At 45.6% G+C, this 19481-nt stretch overlaps 1 protein-coding gene across 1 annotated transcript in view; it reads left to right on the top strand.

The window, feature by feature from the left end:
• The first annotated feature begins 1912 nt into the window (after positions 1–1912).
• DOCK5 (dedicator of cytokinesis 5) overlaps positions 1913–19481 on the top strand; it is a 100737-nt gene continuing 83168 nt past the window's right edge. Inside the window, exons 1-2 of the mRNA XM_066593519.1 lie at positions 1913–1997; positions 14817–14900. Coding sequence (XP_066449616.1) covers positions 1937–1997; positions 14817–14900 — 145 coding nt within the window. The 5' untranslated portion in view covers positions 1913–1936. The remainder of the gene's footprint in view (positions 1998–14816; positions 14901–19481) is intronic.

Genomic DNA, 19481 nt, shown 5'->3' with positions numbered 1-19481 from the left:
ATGCAGCCAGCAGCGGTGTAAAAGGGCCCGGCTGAAGTGCACTATTTTGGCCGGGTGCTTTTATGCTGCGGAAATCCACCCATGTGCACTGATGCATTGTAAACGAATGCTTAAAAGGGGCAGCGTATATCAGCCCGGGCGTGAAAACCCAGCCAACATACACCTGTGTGAATCCAGCTGTAGACCTGGGAATTTACCTTTGAGTGTGATGCTTTTTTTTTTTTAGAAAAACTCATTACATTGCTGTATATGCAATTCTCAAGTATGAATATTGCACGTTATTTCAATAGGAAAATGGAAAAGTCGTATCGCACTTACATGTACCTAGGAGTGCGATGTGATTTATTTATTTTTTTAACTCGTCCATAGTAAAGAATCGGTGAATTATTTCCTGTAAATAAACACATTTAAAACATTGGGCTCTATTTTTTTTTTTCTTTTGCGCATCTTGCAATGCAGAAAATCGGACATGTAGACACGGCCTTGGGGACCTTTCACATGAGATGGAATTTGCGCGGGCGTTTCTGCATCATAATATTATCCCTAGGGGCCTTGAATTTCGCTCCTTTTAAAATCCGCAGATCTCGTATTCCAAACCAAGATGGAAGAGCTTTCTGCTGCGGAATTCAGGACGTCTTGTGGAATTGTTCTCGCAGATTTGTAGCACGTACGAGATGGAATTCTGCAATTAAGGTCTGCAGAAAAAATGCAAGAAATTCAGCAAGACGTTCCGCAAAACGCATTCTGCCATTAAAAACGCAACAGAATCTCCAGTATTTGACCAAGAACACATCTGGGCTGTGGATAGTTTTGTCCTGTGTGGTAAGTCCCTGGAGGTGGTTCACACGGGGCGACTATCGTCTGAATAGCTGCTGGAAATACTCGCTAAAGCGAATGAACGACTGTTGTCTGCGTGCTTTTAGACCAGCGATTGTTGACTTGTTCCACTTCCGTGTCACAGGATGAATTGTTGGGAGCATTTCATAGTCCGTCAGCTAATTATGGGGTATGAGGTTCTTGGGGGGGGGGGGGGGGGGGGGGCATGTATTTACAACTTTAACCCCTCCAAACTGGCTCATTGGCTTCCCTTATACTGGCCGACTACCTGGAAGTCACCGCTGAATACCAGAGGCGATTGTCAGCTGTGACCCCCAGATTCCAGTAGAGGGGAGTACACCCTCATTTTTTAATCTTATGCAGAGCCCAGCTGGAGGAAGGGGTTGCTTCCTAATGACAAATCCCCTTTCATTGCAATCAATGGGAGCAGCCTGCATGCTTCAATGGACAATAAAATTAAATGAGTTCAATCTGTTGTATGTTTATGTGCAATCCACATAAAAATAGAACAAGCTGCACATTTCTTTGCACAGACACAATGCGCTCATGTGAGCGAACCCTTTGAAGTCAATGGGTTCTATTCACTGTGTATTGCGTATGCAAATGCATTGGTGTGAATAAGCCCTATGGCCATGGTAACTAATCTCCAGATTTTGTGCAACTACAACTCCCAGCATGGCCGCTTGTCATGGTATGTGTATGCTGGGATTATTTCACCATGACCGAAGCATTTAGGGGAATATTGTACTGAATAAATGGACAATATCTAAACTCACCCTATAAATAACTTCTGTACTTCCACTTTGAGCATAAAATGAGAACTTGACATTAATATGTAACTGGAAACAGCCCACAAATAGGAGAACTGCTCCTCAGATGTACGATGCCGCAGCAAGAACCAGATCTACACGAGGTGATACAAGTAAGGTACAAAGTAACAGTTTCTGACAAATAACTGCAAACATCATAAACAAATAATGACAGCCAGCAGCTGCTCCCTCTAGTGGCCACAGCCTGAACTGCATGGTGCAAAAGCACTGCTGTCTCCTCCCTGCAACATTCCAGAAGATCTGGGGGTCAGAGGCAGCAGCCTCCAGCAATGTGTCCAGGCTCACACATTACTGACCCCACCAGGACAATCCAGCTGCACTGCCCACCAGGTAACTGCAGACCCCTGCCTGCTGCACCTAATCCTCTCCTCTTCCATCACCCCTTCCCTGCTATACTTTCCCAAGTTCTCCAAGCTTTCCCTCCTTCTTATCCCCATTTATCACTTCTGCAGCTGCCTGCACAATAATCCACTCATGCTCCTCAGTGCAACCCCTCCTACCCCATCCCTGCTCTACCCCTAACCACTCCTGCTGCACCACCTCCTACTCCATCTGCTGCACCCCTAACCACTCCTACCCCTTCAGCTCCACCACCTCCTACCCCTGCACCCTCCCTTGTGAGTCACAGAACATGGTGGAGTACAGTGTGCAGCAAGGGGAGGGCAGGAGCCCAGCACGTTAACTTCAGTGGTGCCAACTTTGACCCCCTCCCTGAAGACACCAATGTAATATGGCCCGCTGGATACCCACTAAGAGGGAGAAGTTTGGAGTGGGTGAGTCTGATGTGCCTACACTTCTTCTATAATCCTTAAATCAATGAAACCCTGTTTAGACTGTAAGCTTTGCAGACCAGCATTGAACCGTTGCATATCTGATTAACCATTGACAAGCCATTACTAATCTGTAAGGTTATCCTCATATATGGAGAAGTTGCACGGATGTAGCAGAGCTGGATTCATTTATCACGCTGTGTGATTTTCCATAGGACTGCAGTGAAGCCTCTTCATTATGCAAATACGGTTTTAGACTCCATGAGTTAAATCACATGTTCGGCTCTGCTACATACTCCTATATTATTATATCCGTAAGCAAGACGTCTTGGATTTTTTTTCCTTACATATTAACAGGAGAGTAAACATTGCTGTTATCTCCATAACTCCACCTTAGTTGTCGGCTCCGTGTCCCCATATGTTCTGGTGCAAGAGCTTGTGTTATGCTCCTAGTAGGCGGTTAGTTGTACAGGTTGGTTTTGGGTTACACGGGGTTAATCTGTAGTAAAAGATGACAGTTCTGTACTGGACCTCAACCATTCACCCGGTGAGTGTGACGTAGGTCGGATGTTCTCGCACCTACATCGCCTTCTATTTAACTGTGTTTTTTTTCCGGAAATTGCAAAGCGTTTTGGCATTAGCGACGCATCACATTTACGTACGCGAGGTTTCCACGCACATGAAAAAATAGTTAAAATGGTAAAAATCGTATCGCGCTCGCATGCAAATTATATGACATGCCAGTGTGATGCAATTTTTTTTTTCCTCTCGCCCCAATAGGTAATAATGGGTGAGCAAGAATCACCCAAATAATGCAGAGTATATATTTTCTCAGGCAAGCGCCATATTGAGAAACCAATTTTGCGCTTGCAAACATGCGATTTTTATATTTTTTAAAAATTTATTTATTTTTAATATTTTTTTTTTACCTTTTACATTTTTTTCCTTCGAGTGCTATTTGTTTTTGTGAGAAAACCACATCGCCTCGCTGTATATCAGAGTTTCACACACATAACAAAAATCGCATGTTGCTTCAGTATGTGGTTTAAAGGGGTTGTCCAGGACTTTTACTATTGGTGAGCTATCTTCAGGATTCAGGTTATTAATGGTGATCGGCAGGGGTCGGTCGTTCAGGTTTCCTGCTGATCAAATGATCCTCAGAGCCGAAAGCAGTTAGCGCTGTCAATATTGCCGCAGTCCAGTTTGATGCTACAGGTGCAGCCCCCATTGTATTCAATAGGAACTGTGCCTGCAGTACCAACCTGGGCCACTGCTATATGGACAGCGCTATCTGCATACATCATGCGTATGAGATCCAGAGTGGTGGATTCCAGCCGATTAACTACTGAAGACCGATCCTTCATCATGCAGCTATCCCCTAGTATATATAGGCCAGCTAATGTTACCTTGGCTAGGTATCCCTTTCTGTCTGACACTCCCAGCCTTTTCCTCCTCGGATGGTCATGTGATCTCAGTTCTGACCTGCTCAGATCTACTTGGGGTTATGTAGTCAGTTTCCAGTCAATGTCTCAGTCTGTTGGATGGTGTTGCATGGATCCTACCACAGGCAATCTATAGGCACAGGCACACGAACAGATGTTTATATACCGTCCATAGCCTGCTATGGGAAATCGATTCTTCCTGCACACTCGCGGAAACCAATTGCGGTTTCCATGAGCGGAGGAAAAATCGCAGCATGCTCTACAACTTGCTTACGGCCCATTATTTGCACTAGGTATATTTACAGGGGCGATTCTTGCAGCAATGCCTCTTCTATTTTGGCGCGAGTCTCGCATGAGAATAGGACTCGTTTTATGGGGTCTCCCGCACATCGGACGGACGGGGTGTCTGTGTGCTGTGCGATTCACCTCGTCGCCCTTGTGAATGCACCCTTACTGGTGATGATTACACAGCTACTGTCACACAGTCATAATAGAGGATATTGCAGCTCATTTTTACGAGGTTGCATTCATACGGGCAAGTTTCACACATTTTTACAAGAGCGATATTGGTCCCAGTTTCTCGGACCAACATCGCACTCACCCGTGTGAATGTACCCTGACTGTATAGTTGTGGTCTGTTGCTTATTTAGGCCTCCTATAGACGGTCCGGTCAGATCCCGCTGCGAGCTGTCTGGCTGCAGTGACCACCGTGGCTCACCGGCTCCCGGCGTCTCCTTGCTCTATGTGCCCAGTCGCACATATGCAGTGCAGAGCCAGCGTGTCACTAGTGATGTTTCTGTGCGGGCTTCTGCGAGGCTGGCACAGAAATAAGACATGCCGCGATTTGTTTACCCCGCGGGTTTTCACGCGGTCAAATCGCGGCTGTCTGCAATCCTATGGTGGCGGGCACCAGCGGAAAGTCTTTGGGAAATCCTGCCATGGAATTTCCGCCCATGTGCATTTACCCTCAGGTGAATATAGAAGGTAATCCTATTTAAGCTGTCCTCCCAGCAGGCAGAAATGGTAAAACCTCAACTAATGCTGTTGGTTATTTTTACTTTCGCACCAATGCCAAACTGATTGTTACTGATTGTAACATTAATATAAGTAAGTGATTACAATATCTGAGCAAAAGGAACATTCATAGTGGAGAACTGAACCCTTGTAGGGAGGTTCTAGTACCCTGCTGTACCGCCTCTAGCTTGTATGCAAGATGTGATACAGGCAGGCATGGAGGCTCTAGTACCCTGTTGTACCACCTCTAGCTTGTATACAAGATGTGATACGGGTGATCATGGAGGCTCTAGTACCCTGTTGTACCATCTATAGTTTGTATACAAGATGTGATGTGGGCAGGCATGGAGGCTCTAGTACCCTGTTGTACTGCCTCTAGCTTGTATACAAGATGTGATGTGGATGGACATAGAGGCTCTGGTGCCCTGTTGTACCATTTCTAGCTTGTATACAAGATGTGATACAGGAGACATGGAGGCTCTAGGACCCTGTTGTACCACTTCTAGCTTCGATACAAGATTTGATACAGAAAGGTATGGAGGATCCAGTACCCTGTTGTACCCTCTCTAGCTTGTATACAGGATATGATACGGGCAGGCATGTAGGCTCTAGTACCCTGCTGTATCACCTCTAGCTTGTATACAAGATGTGATACAGGTGAACATGGAGGCTCTAGTACCCTGTTGTACTGCCCCTAGCTTGGATACAAGATGTGATACAGAAAGGTATGGAGGATCTAGTACCCTGTTGTACCCTCTGTAGCTTGTATACAGGATATGATACGGGCGGGCATGTAGGCTCTAGTACCTTGCTCTATCACCTCTAGCTTGGATACAAGATGTGATACAGGCAGGCATGGAGGCTCTAGTACCGTGTTGTACCTCCTCTAGCTTGTATACAAGATGTGATACAGGTGAACATAGAGGCTCTAGTACCCTGTTGTACTGCCTCTAGCTTGTATACAAGATGTGATGTGGGCAGGCATGGAGGCTCTAGTACCCTGTTGTACTACCTCTAGCTTGTATACAAGATGTGATATGGATGGACATAGAGGCTCTGGTGCCCTGTTGTACCATTTCTAGCTTGGATACAAGATGTGATACAGAAAGGTATGGAGGATCCAGTACCCTGTTGTACCCTCTCTAGCTTGTATACAGGATATGATACGGGCAGGCATGTAGGTTCTAGTACCCTGCTGTATCACCTCTAGCTTGGATACAAGATTTGATACAGGCAGGCATGGAGGCTCTAGTACCCTGTTGTACTGCCCCTAGCTTGGATACAAGATGTGATACAGAAAAGTATGGAGGATCTAGTACCCTGTTGTACCCCCTCTAGCTTGTATACAGGATATGATACGGGCGGGCATGTAGGCTCTAGTACCTTGCTGTATCACCTCTAGCTTGGATACAAGATTTGACACAGGCAGGCATGGAGGCTCTAGTACCCTGTTGTACTGCCTCTAGCTTGTATACAAGATGTGATACAGGCAGGCATGGAGGCTCTAGTACCCTGTTGTACCATCTATAGTTTGTATACAAGATGTGATACAGGAGACATGGAGGCTCTAGTACCCTGTTATTCCACTTCTAGCTTGGATACAAGATGTGATACAGAAAGGTATGGAGGATCTAGTATCCTGTTGTACCCCTTTCTAGCTTGTATACAGGATATGATACGGGCGGGCATGTTGGCTCTAGTACCTTGCTGTATCACCTCTAGCTTGGATACAAGATTTGATACAGGCAGGCGACGAGGCTCTAGTACCCTGTTGTACCTCCTCTAGCTTGTATACAAGATGTGATACAGGTGAACATAGAGGCTCTAGTACCCTGTTGTACCGCCTCTAGTTTGTATACAAGATGTGATGTGGGCAGGCATGGAGGCTCTAGTACCCTGTTGTACCACCTCTAACATGGATATGAGATGTGATACGGGTGGGAATGGAGGCTGTAGGATCCTGTTGTACCACCTCTAACATGGATACGAGATGTGATACGGGTGGGAATGGAGGCTGTAGTATCCTGTTGTACCACCTCTAGGTTGGATACAAGATGTTATACAGGGGACATGGAGGCTCTAGTATCCTGTTGTACCACCTCTAGCTTGTATACAAGATGTGATATCGGCAGGCATAGAGGCTCTAATACCTTGTTGAATTGCATTCAGCTTGTATACAAGATGTGATATGGATGGGCAGGGAGGTTCTAATACCTTGTTGGGTTGCATGTGCTCTGATACAAGATGTGATATAGGTGGGTATGGAGGCTCTAGTACCCTGTTGTAGCGCCTCTAGCTTGGATACAAGATGTGATACAGGGAACATGGAGGCTCTAGTACCCTGTTGTACCACCTCTAGCTTGTATACAAGATGTGATAGGGGTGGGCATGGAGGCTCTAGTATCCTGCTGTACCACCTCTAGTTTGGATACAAGAAGTGATACGGACAGCTATGGAGCCTCAAGTACGCTGTTGAACCACCTATAGCTTCTATACAGTATGTGATATGGGTGGAAATTGAGACTCTAGTATCGTGCTGTACCTCCTCTAACTTGGCTACAAGATGTGATATGTGCAGTCATGGAGGCTCTGGTACCCTGTTGTACTGCTTCTAGCTTGGATACAAGATGTGATACAGGTAGCTATGGAGGCTCTAGTACCCTGTTGTACCGCCTCTAGCTTGGATATAAGATGTGGTAAAGGGGGCATGGAGGCTCTAGTACCCTGTTATGCCGCCCCCATCTTCATTATAAGATGTGATATGGGCAGGCATGGTGGCTCTAGTACCCTGTTGGGCAGCTTCTAGCTTGGATACAATATGTGATACGAGCGGCATGGAGGCTCTAGTACCCTGTTGGGCCGCTTCTAGCTTGGATACAAGATGTGATACGAGCGGCATGGAAGCTCTAGCACCCTGTTGTACTGCCTCTAGCTTCGATGCAAGATATGAAACCGGAGACATAGATGCTCTAGTACCCTGTTGTACCGCCTCTAGCTTGGATACAAGATGTGATACAGGAGAAATGGAGGCTCTAGTTCCCTGTTGTACCGCCTCTAGCTTGGATACAAGATGTGATATGGGAGGGCATGGAGGCTCTAGTACCCTGTTGTACCGCCTCTAGCTTGGATACAAGATGTGATATGGGAGGGCATGGAGGCTCTATTACCCTGTTGTACCACCTCTAGCTTGGATACAAGATGTGATACAGGCAGGCATGGAGGCTCTAGTACCCTGTTGGGCTGCCTCTAGCTTGGACACAAGATGTGATACGGGCGGGCATGGAGGCTCTAGTATGCTGTGGTACCGCCTCTAGCTTGGATACAAGATGTGATACGGGCAGGCATGGAGGCTCTCTGACACAGATCGAATGCCATCTTTTGATATCACATCTAATGATTATCAGTTTTACTTTACTTTAAGCTCTTTAATTCTCGGAAAATGCATTTAATTAAAATCAACATAAAACTAACGTGCCCGCTTGCTTTAGTGGCTAGGGATTTACCGGACGGCTGTGATTGGCTGAACTGTCACGTGCAAAAAATAACGTGACCATCGGGCTGTAGTGCTGAATATGGGTGCCACGGGCATAGGGGAGTATTGATTTTTTTTTTTTTTTTTTCCTTTTAAGACTGTATTACATCTTTTAGGAAACCTCTTTAGCCCCAAATATGGAGTTGTTTCTAATTTCAACACTGCTGCTGTAGTCCCCCCCCCCCCCCCCCCCCAGTCAGCAAAGGACCCCATCCTGCTCGCTAGGCATCTGTACTTGCGTATACGGTCACTTGATTTCTTAGCTTTGGTGACGCCCTCGACACTCCCGGGGCAGCCACAAATCTAGAGGGATATAAATATGTGTGATATTCACAGCTATACTTTGTTCCTCGTTATTGGTGTCAGTCTTCACTGTCATTTTGGAATTCTATTCATGAATGTGAAAGCCCATTAAGAGCAGTCCTCTTGGCTTTATATTGATAGTAAATTGCATGGGAAGGAAATGTGATGCAATCTGCCCGAGGAGCAGCCAGGAGACGCACATGGAAAACCCCATCGGCGTCCAAACTGGATTTCTTATTGAACGCTTAAAAGCTTTTCACGTTGTGTGGCCTCGTGCAGCGGCTCAAGGTGTGACAACCAATATGGCCACCATTAAAGCTTGTGCTGTGAAACAATGCTTAACTACATAACTTTGCATAGTGAATGGTAAGGAAAGCTGGGTGAGAGCCCCTCAGGAGGCCGAAGTGTCGGCTTGTCACCCAGCTTTCCCGAAACTGATATCACTGAAGAGAATAAAGGCGACTTTGACAGATTTCCGGTGATTTCTTATTTTCTTGCTCCCCATTCATACCGGACACATCATGGCGTATTGATTGCCCGCCCTGCGCCGTCTCGCCTTTTTCTCGCAGTGTAAAGTTCAGAGACTTTTCTTCTTTTTTGCAGGCAGTAATCAGAGAACTTGAGGCACTTCCATTCACCGCTCAGTTGTTTTTCATGTCGGCTCCTATTGATTTAGCAATAACTGCAATATCCCCGCAGTAATGACTGCCAGCACAGGAAGTTTTTGGCCAGGGTAATAACAATATAGATAGAGCGCTGGAAACAAGGGGCAGGGTGCCCAGAGCTTTCGCCAGGCGGGGGCGGACTGTTATGATAGCGCTGTTAGGAACATTATTAGGTTCACATTCACTGTCTGTCTGCAGCCTGATAAAAGGCTTTTTCCAGTTTCGGAAAATAAAGCTTATATTGTGTATAATACAAAGTTTCAGGATCTCTGCTTGCTGGCAGTGAATCAATCTGTCCGCTACAATATTCATACAAGTAACTGTACTTTTATGGATATGTGTGACACTTGCAGGACCAGGAGGGATTTATATGCTCTGGAGGTCATGAATGAAGGGGTTCAGTCACTGACAACAAGCAGGAATCTTGAGAACACTAATAAAGTATATGAGAAAATTGCAGAACTTTTTTCATCATATAATGATTTAAAGGATTTTTCCAGCAATACGCTATTGATGGCTATCCTCAGGATCGGTCATCAGTAGTTGATCGCTAGGAATTCAAAGCTTAGGATTCCCGCCAATCAGCTGATTGACAGGACAGCAGGGGAGCTCCGTTCTCGTTTCAGCCCATACCAGGTACAGTGCCGTACTTGTATAGTGGCCATGCCTGGTATTGCAGTTCATTCCAATTCACTTGAATAGGACTGAGCTGCTCTCAAGCCATGTGACAGATGAAGGGGACGTCACAGGCTTGAGAGGAGTTCGCAGCGATCACCCAAGTGACACAGCCTTTTCTATTGGCTGATTGGCGAGAATTTTGAATGGCTGACCATAGCCGATCAACTATCGATGATCTTTCTTAAGGATATGTAGGTCATGAATAGTTTAGTGCTGAAGACATGTCAATGTGCCCATTAGGTGACAAAACATCATGGATGGGGGTTCCTCACTGAAGACACCTATGTGAGGCAGAATAGGGAGTCAGTCTGCTCTGTATGAACAGCTCCCTTTCTGGAAGACTTGAATTGCAGGACAAGCAATCCTCTGAATGGCCGCCATGTGATACTATATTTTCCCTGCATCCCCAGGCAAGAAAAGCTGCTCAGTGGGACTCAGGGTGATCAGTTGATCGAACTCGCTGATGCATTTTGACATCATAGGAACAGAATAATGAGGAGCCGGATGGAACCGAATGGCACTGGACGGATCCCACTGACTACTCTATCCTATCAAAGTAACTTGCCACCTGAGCAAGAGTCAAAGTGGTATTTATTTCCATATGTTAATACTTAATGGGGCTCCTTTGAACTTAATGACAATGGATACGGTCCGTGGTATACTTCTTACTAACATCTGATGCACTTCATGTGGTATTTCCCTCCATTCATCCTGCAAATGTCTGTTGAGTTTTCTTAACAAAGATGGACATTGTTGATTTTTCATGACCCAACACTCTAGTTCATCCCAAAGATATTGAGTAGGCTTCTCATCGGGACTCTGTGCAGCCGGTCCAATCCTGGAACATCTATATCCTTAATCCAACATAAAACAGTGTTGTATTTGTTACAAGGCGCGTTGTCTTGTTGGTCGTATGGCCGATCATTCCCAGAGTATTGTTACATTGTAGCAGCACATTATTGTCTGGAGTGTCAGGGTACACCTTTGTGTTCATGGTTCTTGTCACTACAGCCAACATACTGAGACCATGCCACATAAAATACCCTCACTATACTTAACTGTTGGCACAACTTACTCAGGCATTCGGCATTCTCTATGATTCTCCACACCCAGGTACGTCCATCTAATGTGAAGATGAAGAAGCGTGATTCATCACTCCATAGAACGTTCTTGCACCATTGTAGATGGGCTGATGGATCTTCTTTGAGAGAACTCACCAGACCTTTGCAGGATGAATTAAGGGAAATACCAACTGAAGTGTATCAGATGTTAGTAGAAAGTATGCCACAGAGAGTGTCTGATGTCATTAGGGCCCAAAGAGCCCCACTTAGTCTTACCATATGGAAATAAATACTACTTTTGATTCTTACTCAGGCGCCCAATTACTTTTGGTAGGATGTATAATGAGGTCCATCCAGATTCTGTCATGTCCTCTGTCATTTTCAGTAATGGCTCTGCGCCAGAGCCTCTGAATGGAGCTACTGATGTAGGTGGGAACAGAGCCTACTACAAGGATGGCTTTAATCTGCCAGATTGCGAGCCCCTCTTATGTTGTCTGTCCATTCTGGCTGATAGAGGGGCTTGAGTGGAGGACCCCCTCTAGGACATTCATAGTAGGGCATGAGACAATCTCCTTAAATTGTTGTCATCCAGATGGGAAGTTGGTAATTACTTTATGACCTGAGCGTTCATTGTCTGAAGGGAACAGAAATGTACCGTTTTCTGTATACAGCTCCTATGCTGACCTATGTGCCCTTCACATCTGACCCTCTTCTTAACAATCTAAGGCCGGACTCGCAGGGGTTTATTTGCGCACACAAACTTTGCATGTGCAAGACGCAGGAAATAGAACCCTTTGACTTCAGTGAGTTCGCTCCCATGCCTGTATTTCCTGCGCATTTCGGTTCTGAAAAAAACGCAGCGCGCTCTATTTTCCTGCACATTTGCGCACCAAAAAGTCCCCATAGAAGTCAATGGGGGGTTTGTAAATGGGTGCGTGCATAACTGTACAGGAAAAAGAACACCTCATTAGACTAATTACAGCTGGGAGCATTAGTGCGTGTTTTTCGATGCACGCAATTCTGTACGATTTGCGTGCGCAAAAAGTACAGTAAAATATACCGATGTACGTGGAAAAAAGTAACCTTCGTTCCGCGAAAATGCTCTGCCTATGCTCACACAAATACACACGCACTCCTGTGAATCCAGCCTAACACAAGTGGAACGAGCAATGCTTCTTTGTGCGCGCATCCACGTATTTCACTCTACCTTCTCCATCTGCAGGGCACGTTCATTTGCGCGCGGCGAACCGGACGCTCCGCTTAAAATGGCTAATTACTGTAGCTTCAGATGTGCTATTTTTCCAGCATTATTACGCAGCGTATCACGCATCTCCTTGCGTATCGTTCGCGCCCCTCTCGTTGACTTCTTTGGGGACCTTTGGTACGTAAATGCAGCGGGCTCTGTTTTTCTGCACATTTCTTTGTGACTGAAATGCGTGCGCAAAATACAGAAATGTGAACGAACTTGCTGAAATCAATGGATTCTATTCTCCGCATATTTCATGCCTACATTTTGCACGCGCCAATACGCCCGTGTGAAGGAGCCCTAAAGCTGGTAGAAGGTCTGATGAAAGAGAGTAAGGGCTTACACGGGCGTATGTTGTCTGCGGATTCTGTGCGTATTGTTTCCACGCATTATCCACAGTACGCAGCAGTAACGCATGTAACATGCGTCATTACTGCATAACGTAAGCCCCCTCATCCCCTTATGGGTATATTGCACGCGTCATACGCATCAGAATAGGATATGATGTGTTTTTTTATGCGCGTAAAATACGTGTGTGAAAACCGCTGGTCTGACTGGAATCTGCGCCAATTTGGTAGTTAATCCACATCTCATTACTTTCAATGGGAATCTGGGAAAAAAAATCGCAGCACGTCCGATTTTGGTCCGTACAGAAATTAACCGTTAATGGGAATGCATAAATACGCAGTGATTGCCTGCAGTACACAATATTCACTGCTTATTTACAAAAAACGCAGTAAACACGTGCGCAAAACAAAACTGCCAGAAGGTCCAAATACTCAGTGAATACAGACCGATTCAGTCTGTGAAAACACTATGTATTTCACGGACCAAAACTGCGTCTGCCCGTGTGAGTGAGCCCTAAATGTAATAATCTTTACACGGCGGTGGCGCTCTCTGCACTATGGTGGTGTTTCTCCCCTTCATCCTCGATAGTAACAAGCTTCCTACCTTGGAGGGTCATCGGGTGTCGGGTAGGGGGTCAGAGCTGTGCCACCTCCTGTGAGCTGCTGGACAGAGCGGTGTTGGGGTGCCAGATCTCAGAATCCAAGATGGCACCCGCTCCCTGTACTGGCACCACCCCTCTGCCAAGCACTGGCTGTGTCCTACAGGAAAGCTGGTTCTTCTGTGTCCAGGCTACATGAAATCACATGGCAGGACGAAGTTGGCCCACAAGCCTCTAGTTGACTTATGTGCCCTAAGACACCAGTAATGGCACACGGAGGAGTTTTCGATACCCATTTTGCTTTGAGATCCTGTAGGCTTAACTTAGAGCCTTGTGTGGCGCTGAGTGTTAAGGTAACAGAAATGTAGTCGTAAGCTCTCGCTCACGACATGAAGGTTGCAAGTTCAATCCATTACAAAGGAGTAAAAAGATGACTGGGTAGTAGAGATGAGTGAGTATACTCGCTCAGGCTAACTACTCGAGTGAGTAGTGCCTTAGCCGAGTATCCTCCCACTTGTCTGTAAAGATTCGGGGGGCCGGCGGGGAGGAACGGAGGGGAGGAGGGGAGATCTCTCTCTCCCTCTCTCCCCCCGTTCCCCCCTGCTCACCGCCGCAACTGACCTGTCACCCCCGCCGGCAGCTGAATCTTTACAGACGAGCGGGAGGATACTCGGCTAAGGCACTACTCGCTCTAGTAGTTAGCCTTAGCGAGTATACTCGCTCATCTCTGCTGGGTAGGCAATGGCAAAAAATTACACCTTTGGTCAGACAACAAAGGGTTTGCTTATAGACTATAGATATTGACTAATATAGTCTGCCTGGGAGTTATGGGAGTGTCAAGCCTTTGTTTGCAAAATTGTATATGGTCATTTATGGACAGCTTTTCGGTGCATGTGTTGTCCCATTAAAATCAATAGGACTAGGGTGTTTTGTTACTTAGACCAATGTTCCATGTAAAAAAAAAAAATTGCACATGTCCTGCCGCCCATTCAAGTGCATTGGTGCTCGAAGAAAATAGGAGCACATCAGGAAGACCTCCGTATGAACTTCATGCTCACCGTTTTTTAGCAATCATTGCTAAGCAGTTCTAGAAAAAAGCATCCTTCAGTTTTCTTTGCGTGTAAGAAAAAAATATAAGACACATGGACCACACATGGACATGCAGATTAAAATCTGTCCGTTTTTCACGCACCAAAATTGGGCGCACTTATCTGAATAAGGCCTAAGTAAACTATGTTATATAGTTGGCCTAAGTAAACTATGTTATATAGTTGATGCAGTAGAGTTAGGGGCCCCTTTACACGTAACAACTTGTTGGGCATGCGTTGAGAGCCTGTGACAGTCAAAGCATCCTGGGAATTGTGGTTGCACAACAGCAGGAGACCATATAATAGGAAATAATATTCAGATCACTCGCCTTTTGGTTTCTTAATTTTTTTATGTATCGGCTTTTGTACCACTGTAATGAATGTGATATTTCTCTTCTTTGCAGCCATCTACAACTTCCAGACGACACATGAAGAAGAGCTGAGCCTACAGGTGGGAGATACGGTGCAGATATTGGAGACCTATGAAGGTGAGAGCTTATACTGGTCCTCCAAGGTCATCCTTCTTGTCTTAGCAAGCATTAACGTCCACTTACACCTCAGGAGGGACTTCACAGATGTCATTAGGAAATTGCTCAAATTCTCATTCCTATTCATTAGGGGAGCAGTTCTAGAACTGACCAAGACAGATGGGAGCTACTTCTAATTCTCTTCTGCTCTCATGCGGATCCACCTAGTGTTTAGGGCATCTTGACTTCAGGAAAGCATTTGGCAAAATATCTCCTAGGATCGACAAGGCAATTGTTGGGGTGATTCACAACTGGCTGAATGATCGGTCATAAATGGCTGCACATCCAATTGGAAGAATGTATTAAGTGGAGTACCACAAGGCTCTATCCTGGGCCCAGTGTTCAATATTTTTATAAATTATCTAGATGAGGGGAGACTGATTAAATATGCAGATGACACAAAGTTAGGTGGGATAGCTAACACTAGGGAAGAGAGAGGATTCAAAAGATCTAGACAAGCTTGAACAGTGGGCAGCGACTAACAGGGAAGAATGCAAAGTCCTACATCTGGGCAAGAACAATGTAAAATAAGCACATAATGTATGAAATGGGCTAAACAGCATATGTGAAAAAGACTTATAGATCATAAACTGAACAAGAGTCAACAATGTGATGCAGCAGCAAAAAAAACAAACACAATTCTGGGATGTATTAAGAGAAGCATAGAGTAGATCACGTGAAGTAATTATCTCCCTCTACTCTTCCTTAGTCAGACCTCATCTGGAATACTGTGTCCAGTTCTGGGCACCCCACTTTAAAAAAGACATAGACAAACTGGAGCAAGTTCAGAGAAGAGCAACTAGGATGAGTAATGGTTAAAGGATCTGGGAATGTTTAGCTTGCAAAAAAAGAAGGCAGAGAGGAGACTTAATAGCTGTCTACAAATATCTGAAGGGTTGTCGCACTGCAGAGGGATCAGCCCTATTCTCATTTGCACAAGGAAAGACTAGAAACAATGGGATGAAACTGAAAGGGAGGGCACACAAATAAGAAAAAAACTTTCTGACTGAGTGATCAATGAGTGGAACAGGTTATCACGGGAGGTGGGGAGTTCTCCTTCAATGGAAGTCTTCAAATAAAGGCTGGACAAATATCTGTCTGGGATGATTTAGTGTATTCTGCACTGAGCAGGGGATTGGACCCGATGACCCTGGAGGTCCCTTCCAACTCTACCATTCGATGATTCTATGATTCCACAGTAATTTTATGGTTGTGTGCCATTTGTAGACTATAAGGAATATACACTGATCAGCAATAAGATTAGAACCACTGATGTGTGAACATTGATTATCTGATGACAATGGTGCCTGTCATGGGTGGAGGGATATACGGGCCAGCAAGTGATCAGTCAGTTCTTGAAGTTGATATGTTAGAAACAGGAAAATTTGGCAAATGTGAAAGAGGGGAGTTCCTATTGTATTCTATATATGCAAGTGTTGAAAGTTCTATAATGTTAAAGACGCTAAAGAAACTGTTACTTTAAGGAGGTCCGGGGATGAGCGAGGTGGAGTTGGGGGTCAGTGTATGGATCTTTGGGGAAGCAGCGCAGTGTGGGGTTTCTATTGGTTGGCCTTGTAAAATGAGGGAAGAAAAGAGAACCCTGTCTGCATCTGCTAACCTGACTGGACTCGCCACCAGACACTTCTGACTGTGACCGGCTCTTCTGCACCCTCTTGTCACCAGTTTGTCTTGGGATTGGGTCAAGGCAGATTGTTGATGACTTTAGTTGCATGAGTCAATGGCCTCCAAGTGAGTCCTTTCCATGCACGCGCCGATGCAGCATCTGTAGCTGTGCACTAATCCTGTCTCGACCCCCTGCTGATCAAGTGTAGCCTAAACCAGGGGCTGACCTATATGGAGTTCTCCTGATACAAAAAGGGGAAGTGCTAATAGCCACAGGTGAAGCCAACATTGGTGAAATAAACATCTTGCCTTCTCAGTCCATCGTGCCTGCTGATTCTTGATTGGCAGCCTCTGACCCATCTGCAAGTGTAAGGCTGTTACTACACAAGCACTAGCGGCTACTGCTAGGACTTGTGTTCTCCCGACAATTGCCAGGCTGAACCTGCGAGTGCTATTACACGAGCATTAACAGCACTCCTGTATAGCACTCTATGGATCTATGGAGAAGCTTTTGATGACTGGGTTAGAGCATCTCCAAAGCAGCTGGTCTTGTGGGGTGTTCCCGGTATGTAGTGGTTAGTACTTACCAAAAGTGGTTCAAGGAAGGACAAGTGGTGAACCAGCAGCAGGGTCGCAGGTATTCAAGGCTCATTGATGAATGTGGGGAGCAAAGACTGACTTGTCCTGTCCGATTCTGCAGAAAAGTTATTGCACTGCAAACTGCTTAAAAATTTCCTACTGATTATGATGGAATGGAGTCACAGCTCGCTGTATATGGGGCTGTGTAGCTGCAGATTGGTCAGAGTGGCCATGTTGACCTCTGTCCACCACTGAAAGGAATGGCATGTGAGCATCAGACCTGGACCATAGAGCAATGGAAGAAGGCGAACTGGTCTGATGAATCATTTTGTCTCTTATATCATATGGATGGCGGGCGCATATGCATCACTTAGCTGGGGAAGAGCGGGCATCGGGTGGCACTGTGGGAAGAAGTCGGCGGAGGCAGTGTAATGCTCTGGGCAATGTTCTGCTGGGTACTTGGGTCCTGGCATCATGTGGATGGGACATGTATTACCTAGTACAAACAGGTACCCCCTTCATGGCAGCAGTGTTCCCTAATGGCAGTGCCCTCTTTCAGCAGGATAATGCCCCCGGCCGCACTGCAGACATCACTCAGGAATGGATTAGAAACAAGGTGCTGACTTGTCCTCCAGATTCCCCAGATCTCAGTCTGATCGAACATTTGTGGGAAGTGCTGGCTAACAAGTCGGATCCATGGAGGCCACAGCTTACAATGTACAGGTCTTAAAGGGTCTGCTGGTAATGTCTCTGTACCAGATTCCACAGGACACCTTCAGAGGTCTTGTGGAGTCCAGGCCTTGATGGGTCGCAGCTGTTTTGGTAACACTAGGTCGACCTACACAATATATAGGCTAATCAATGTATATCAGTCTATAACGTCCTGGCCAGTACTTGTGGTGGCTATAGGGATTTAGTTAAATGCATAACTTGAATCACATACTGATATCTTCTCCTCAGGCACCACCAAGGCTGGGGTGTGAATCCTACTTCTGTGCCATGTATAGCTATACCCCTGGATTTTGCTATTCCTCCTACCACAGAGCTCTTTGGCACCGCTCCCGCATCTAATGGGAGAGATTCTATTAATAATAGTAAAACGTTTATTTTTGGACCATACACAGAGACTCTCCGAACGTTTCCTCTAGTTCCCTTACGGAGTCTGAATGTGAGCTGCTTAGGACATTTTACATCTCTTGTCTCAAAATGCCCCTAACGTGATCCGCCACTTGTTAGATCGGAACTTATTTTGTTTCTCACATTTGCAGCCAGATCTGTTTCTGGGCAACTCATTCCAAATTAGTGCCATCCCGCACATGCCATCCACTTGTTATGATGCCCTTGAAAGATAGTTGGTGTTGTGGAGCAGACATTTATCATGCAAGATTCAAGACAGGAATATGAACCAAAGTCAGAGTCTTCTCCAGAAGGAAAAGCTAACTCTGTGCAGACAGCTGTTTCGCGGTGATCGCCCCTCATCAGTGTGCAGCAGGTTTCTGGCTTAGCCAGTAAGAGGCCTATAGATGTGGGTCAGGAAGGGTATGGTTTCTTCTTAGGGAGATCTTCCAATTTGCATATTTCCCAGAGGAGCATGCATGGCCTTATAAGTCTCCTCACACCTTCTAGGTGCTCTCCTCAAGAAGGAATGATACCCTTCCTGACCCACGTCTATAGACCTCTCGCTTTCCAAGCCAGAAACCTGCTGCACACTAATGAGGGGCAATTACCCCGAAACAGACTGTCTGTATAAAGTTAGTTTTTCCTTCTGGGGAAGGCTTTGTTACAAGGCTTGTTTAAAGGTCTGACATTGACTTGCAGGAATCCTGCCTTCCAATAGGTGGTGCTGTAGAGGTATCTTTCTATCCTCTCATTTGAATATTTTCCAGAGGAGCATGTATGGTCCTATAAGTTTCCTCACACCTTGAAGGTGCTCTCCCTAAGCAGAAACGATGCCCTTCCTGACCCATGTTTATTACTAGTTCATGTGTTTGATGACAAATCAATATACTAGTGGTCTGATCACTGAGATCTTGCTGATCGCTAGATGTGCTGTCACTTAATTCAGCCACCACTCTATACAATAGTTCTCCACCATGAACATACTAGTGTGACTCCACCAATGTGACATTTCATTAGTGTTAATAGCTGAAATGTCCTTTAAGCCATCAATATACATGAAAATTGAGCTGACCTGTAATATTAGCCACATAGAGGTGCATTGTTACTGGATTACACCGAGCTTTTGGGGTTTAGTTACACTGTAGTCAGTTCACAGTTCTGGCTGTGATTTTTACAAAGTTGCACAACAACATCACAGTTTTCAGAAGGAAGCAGCAATAA

This window comes from Eleutherodactylus coqui, chromosome 2 (assembly GCF_035609145.1).
Source record: "Eleutherodactylus coqui strain aEleCoq1 chromosome 2, aEleCoq1.hap1, whole genome shotgun sequence".
NCBI classification, from domain to species: Eukaryota; Metazoa; Chordata; class Amphibia; order Anura; family Eleutherodactylidae; genus Eleutherodactylus; species Eleutherodactylus coqui.
The sequence above is the reverse complement of the archived record's forward strand: the minus strand, read 5'-3'. Positions and strand labels throughout refer to the sequence as shown.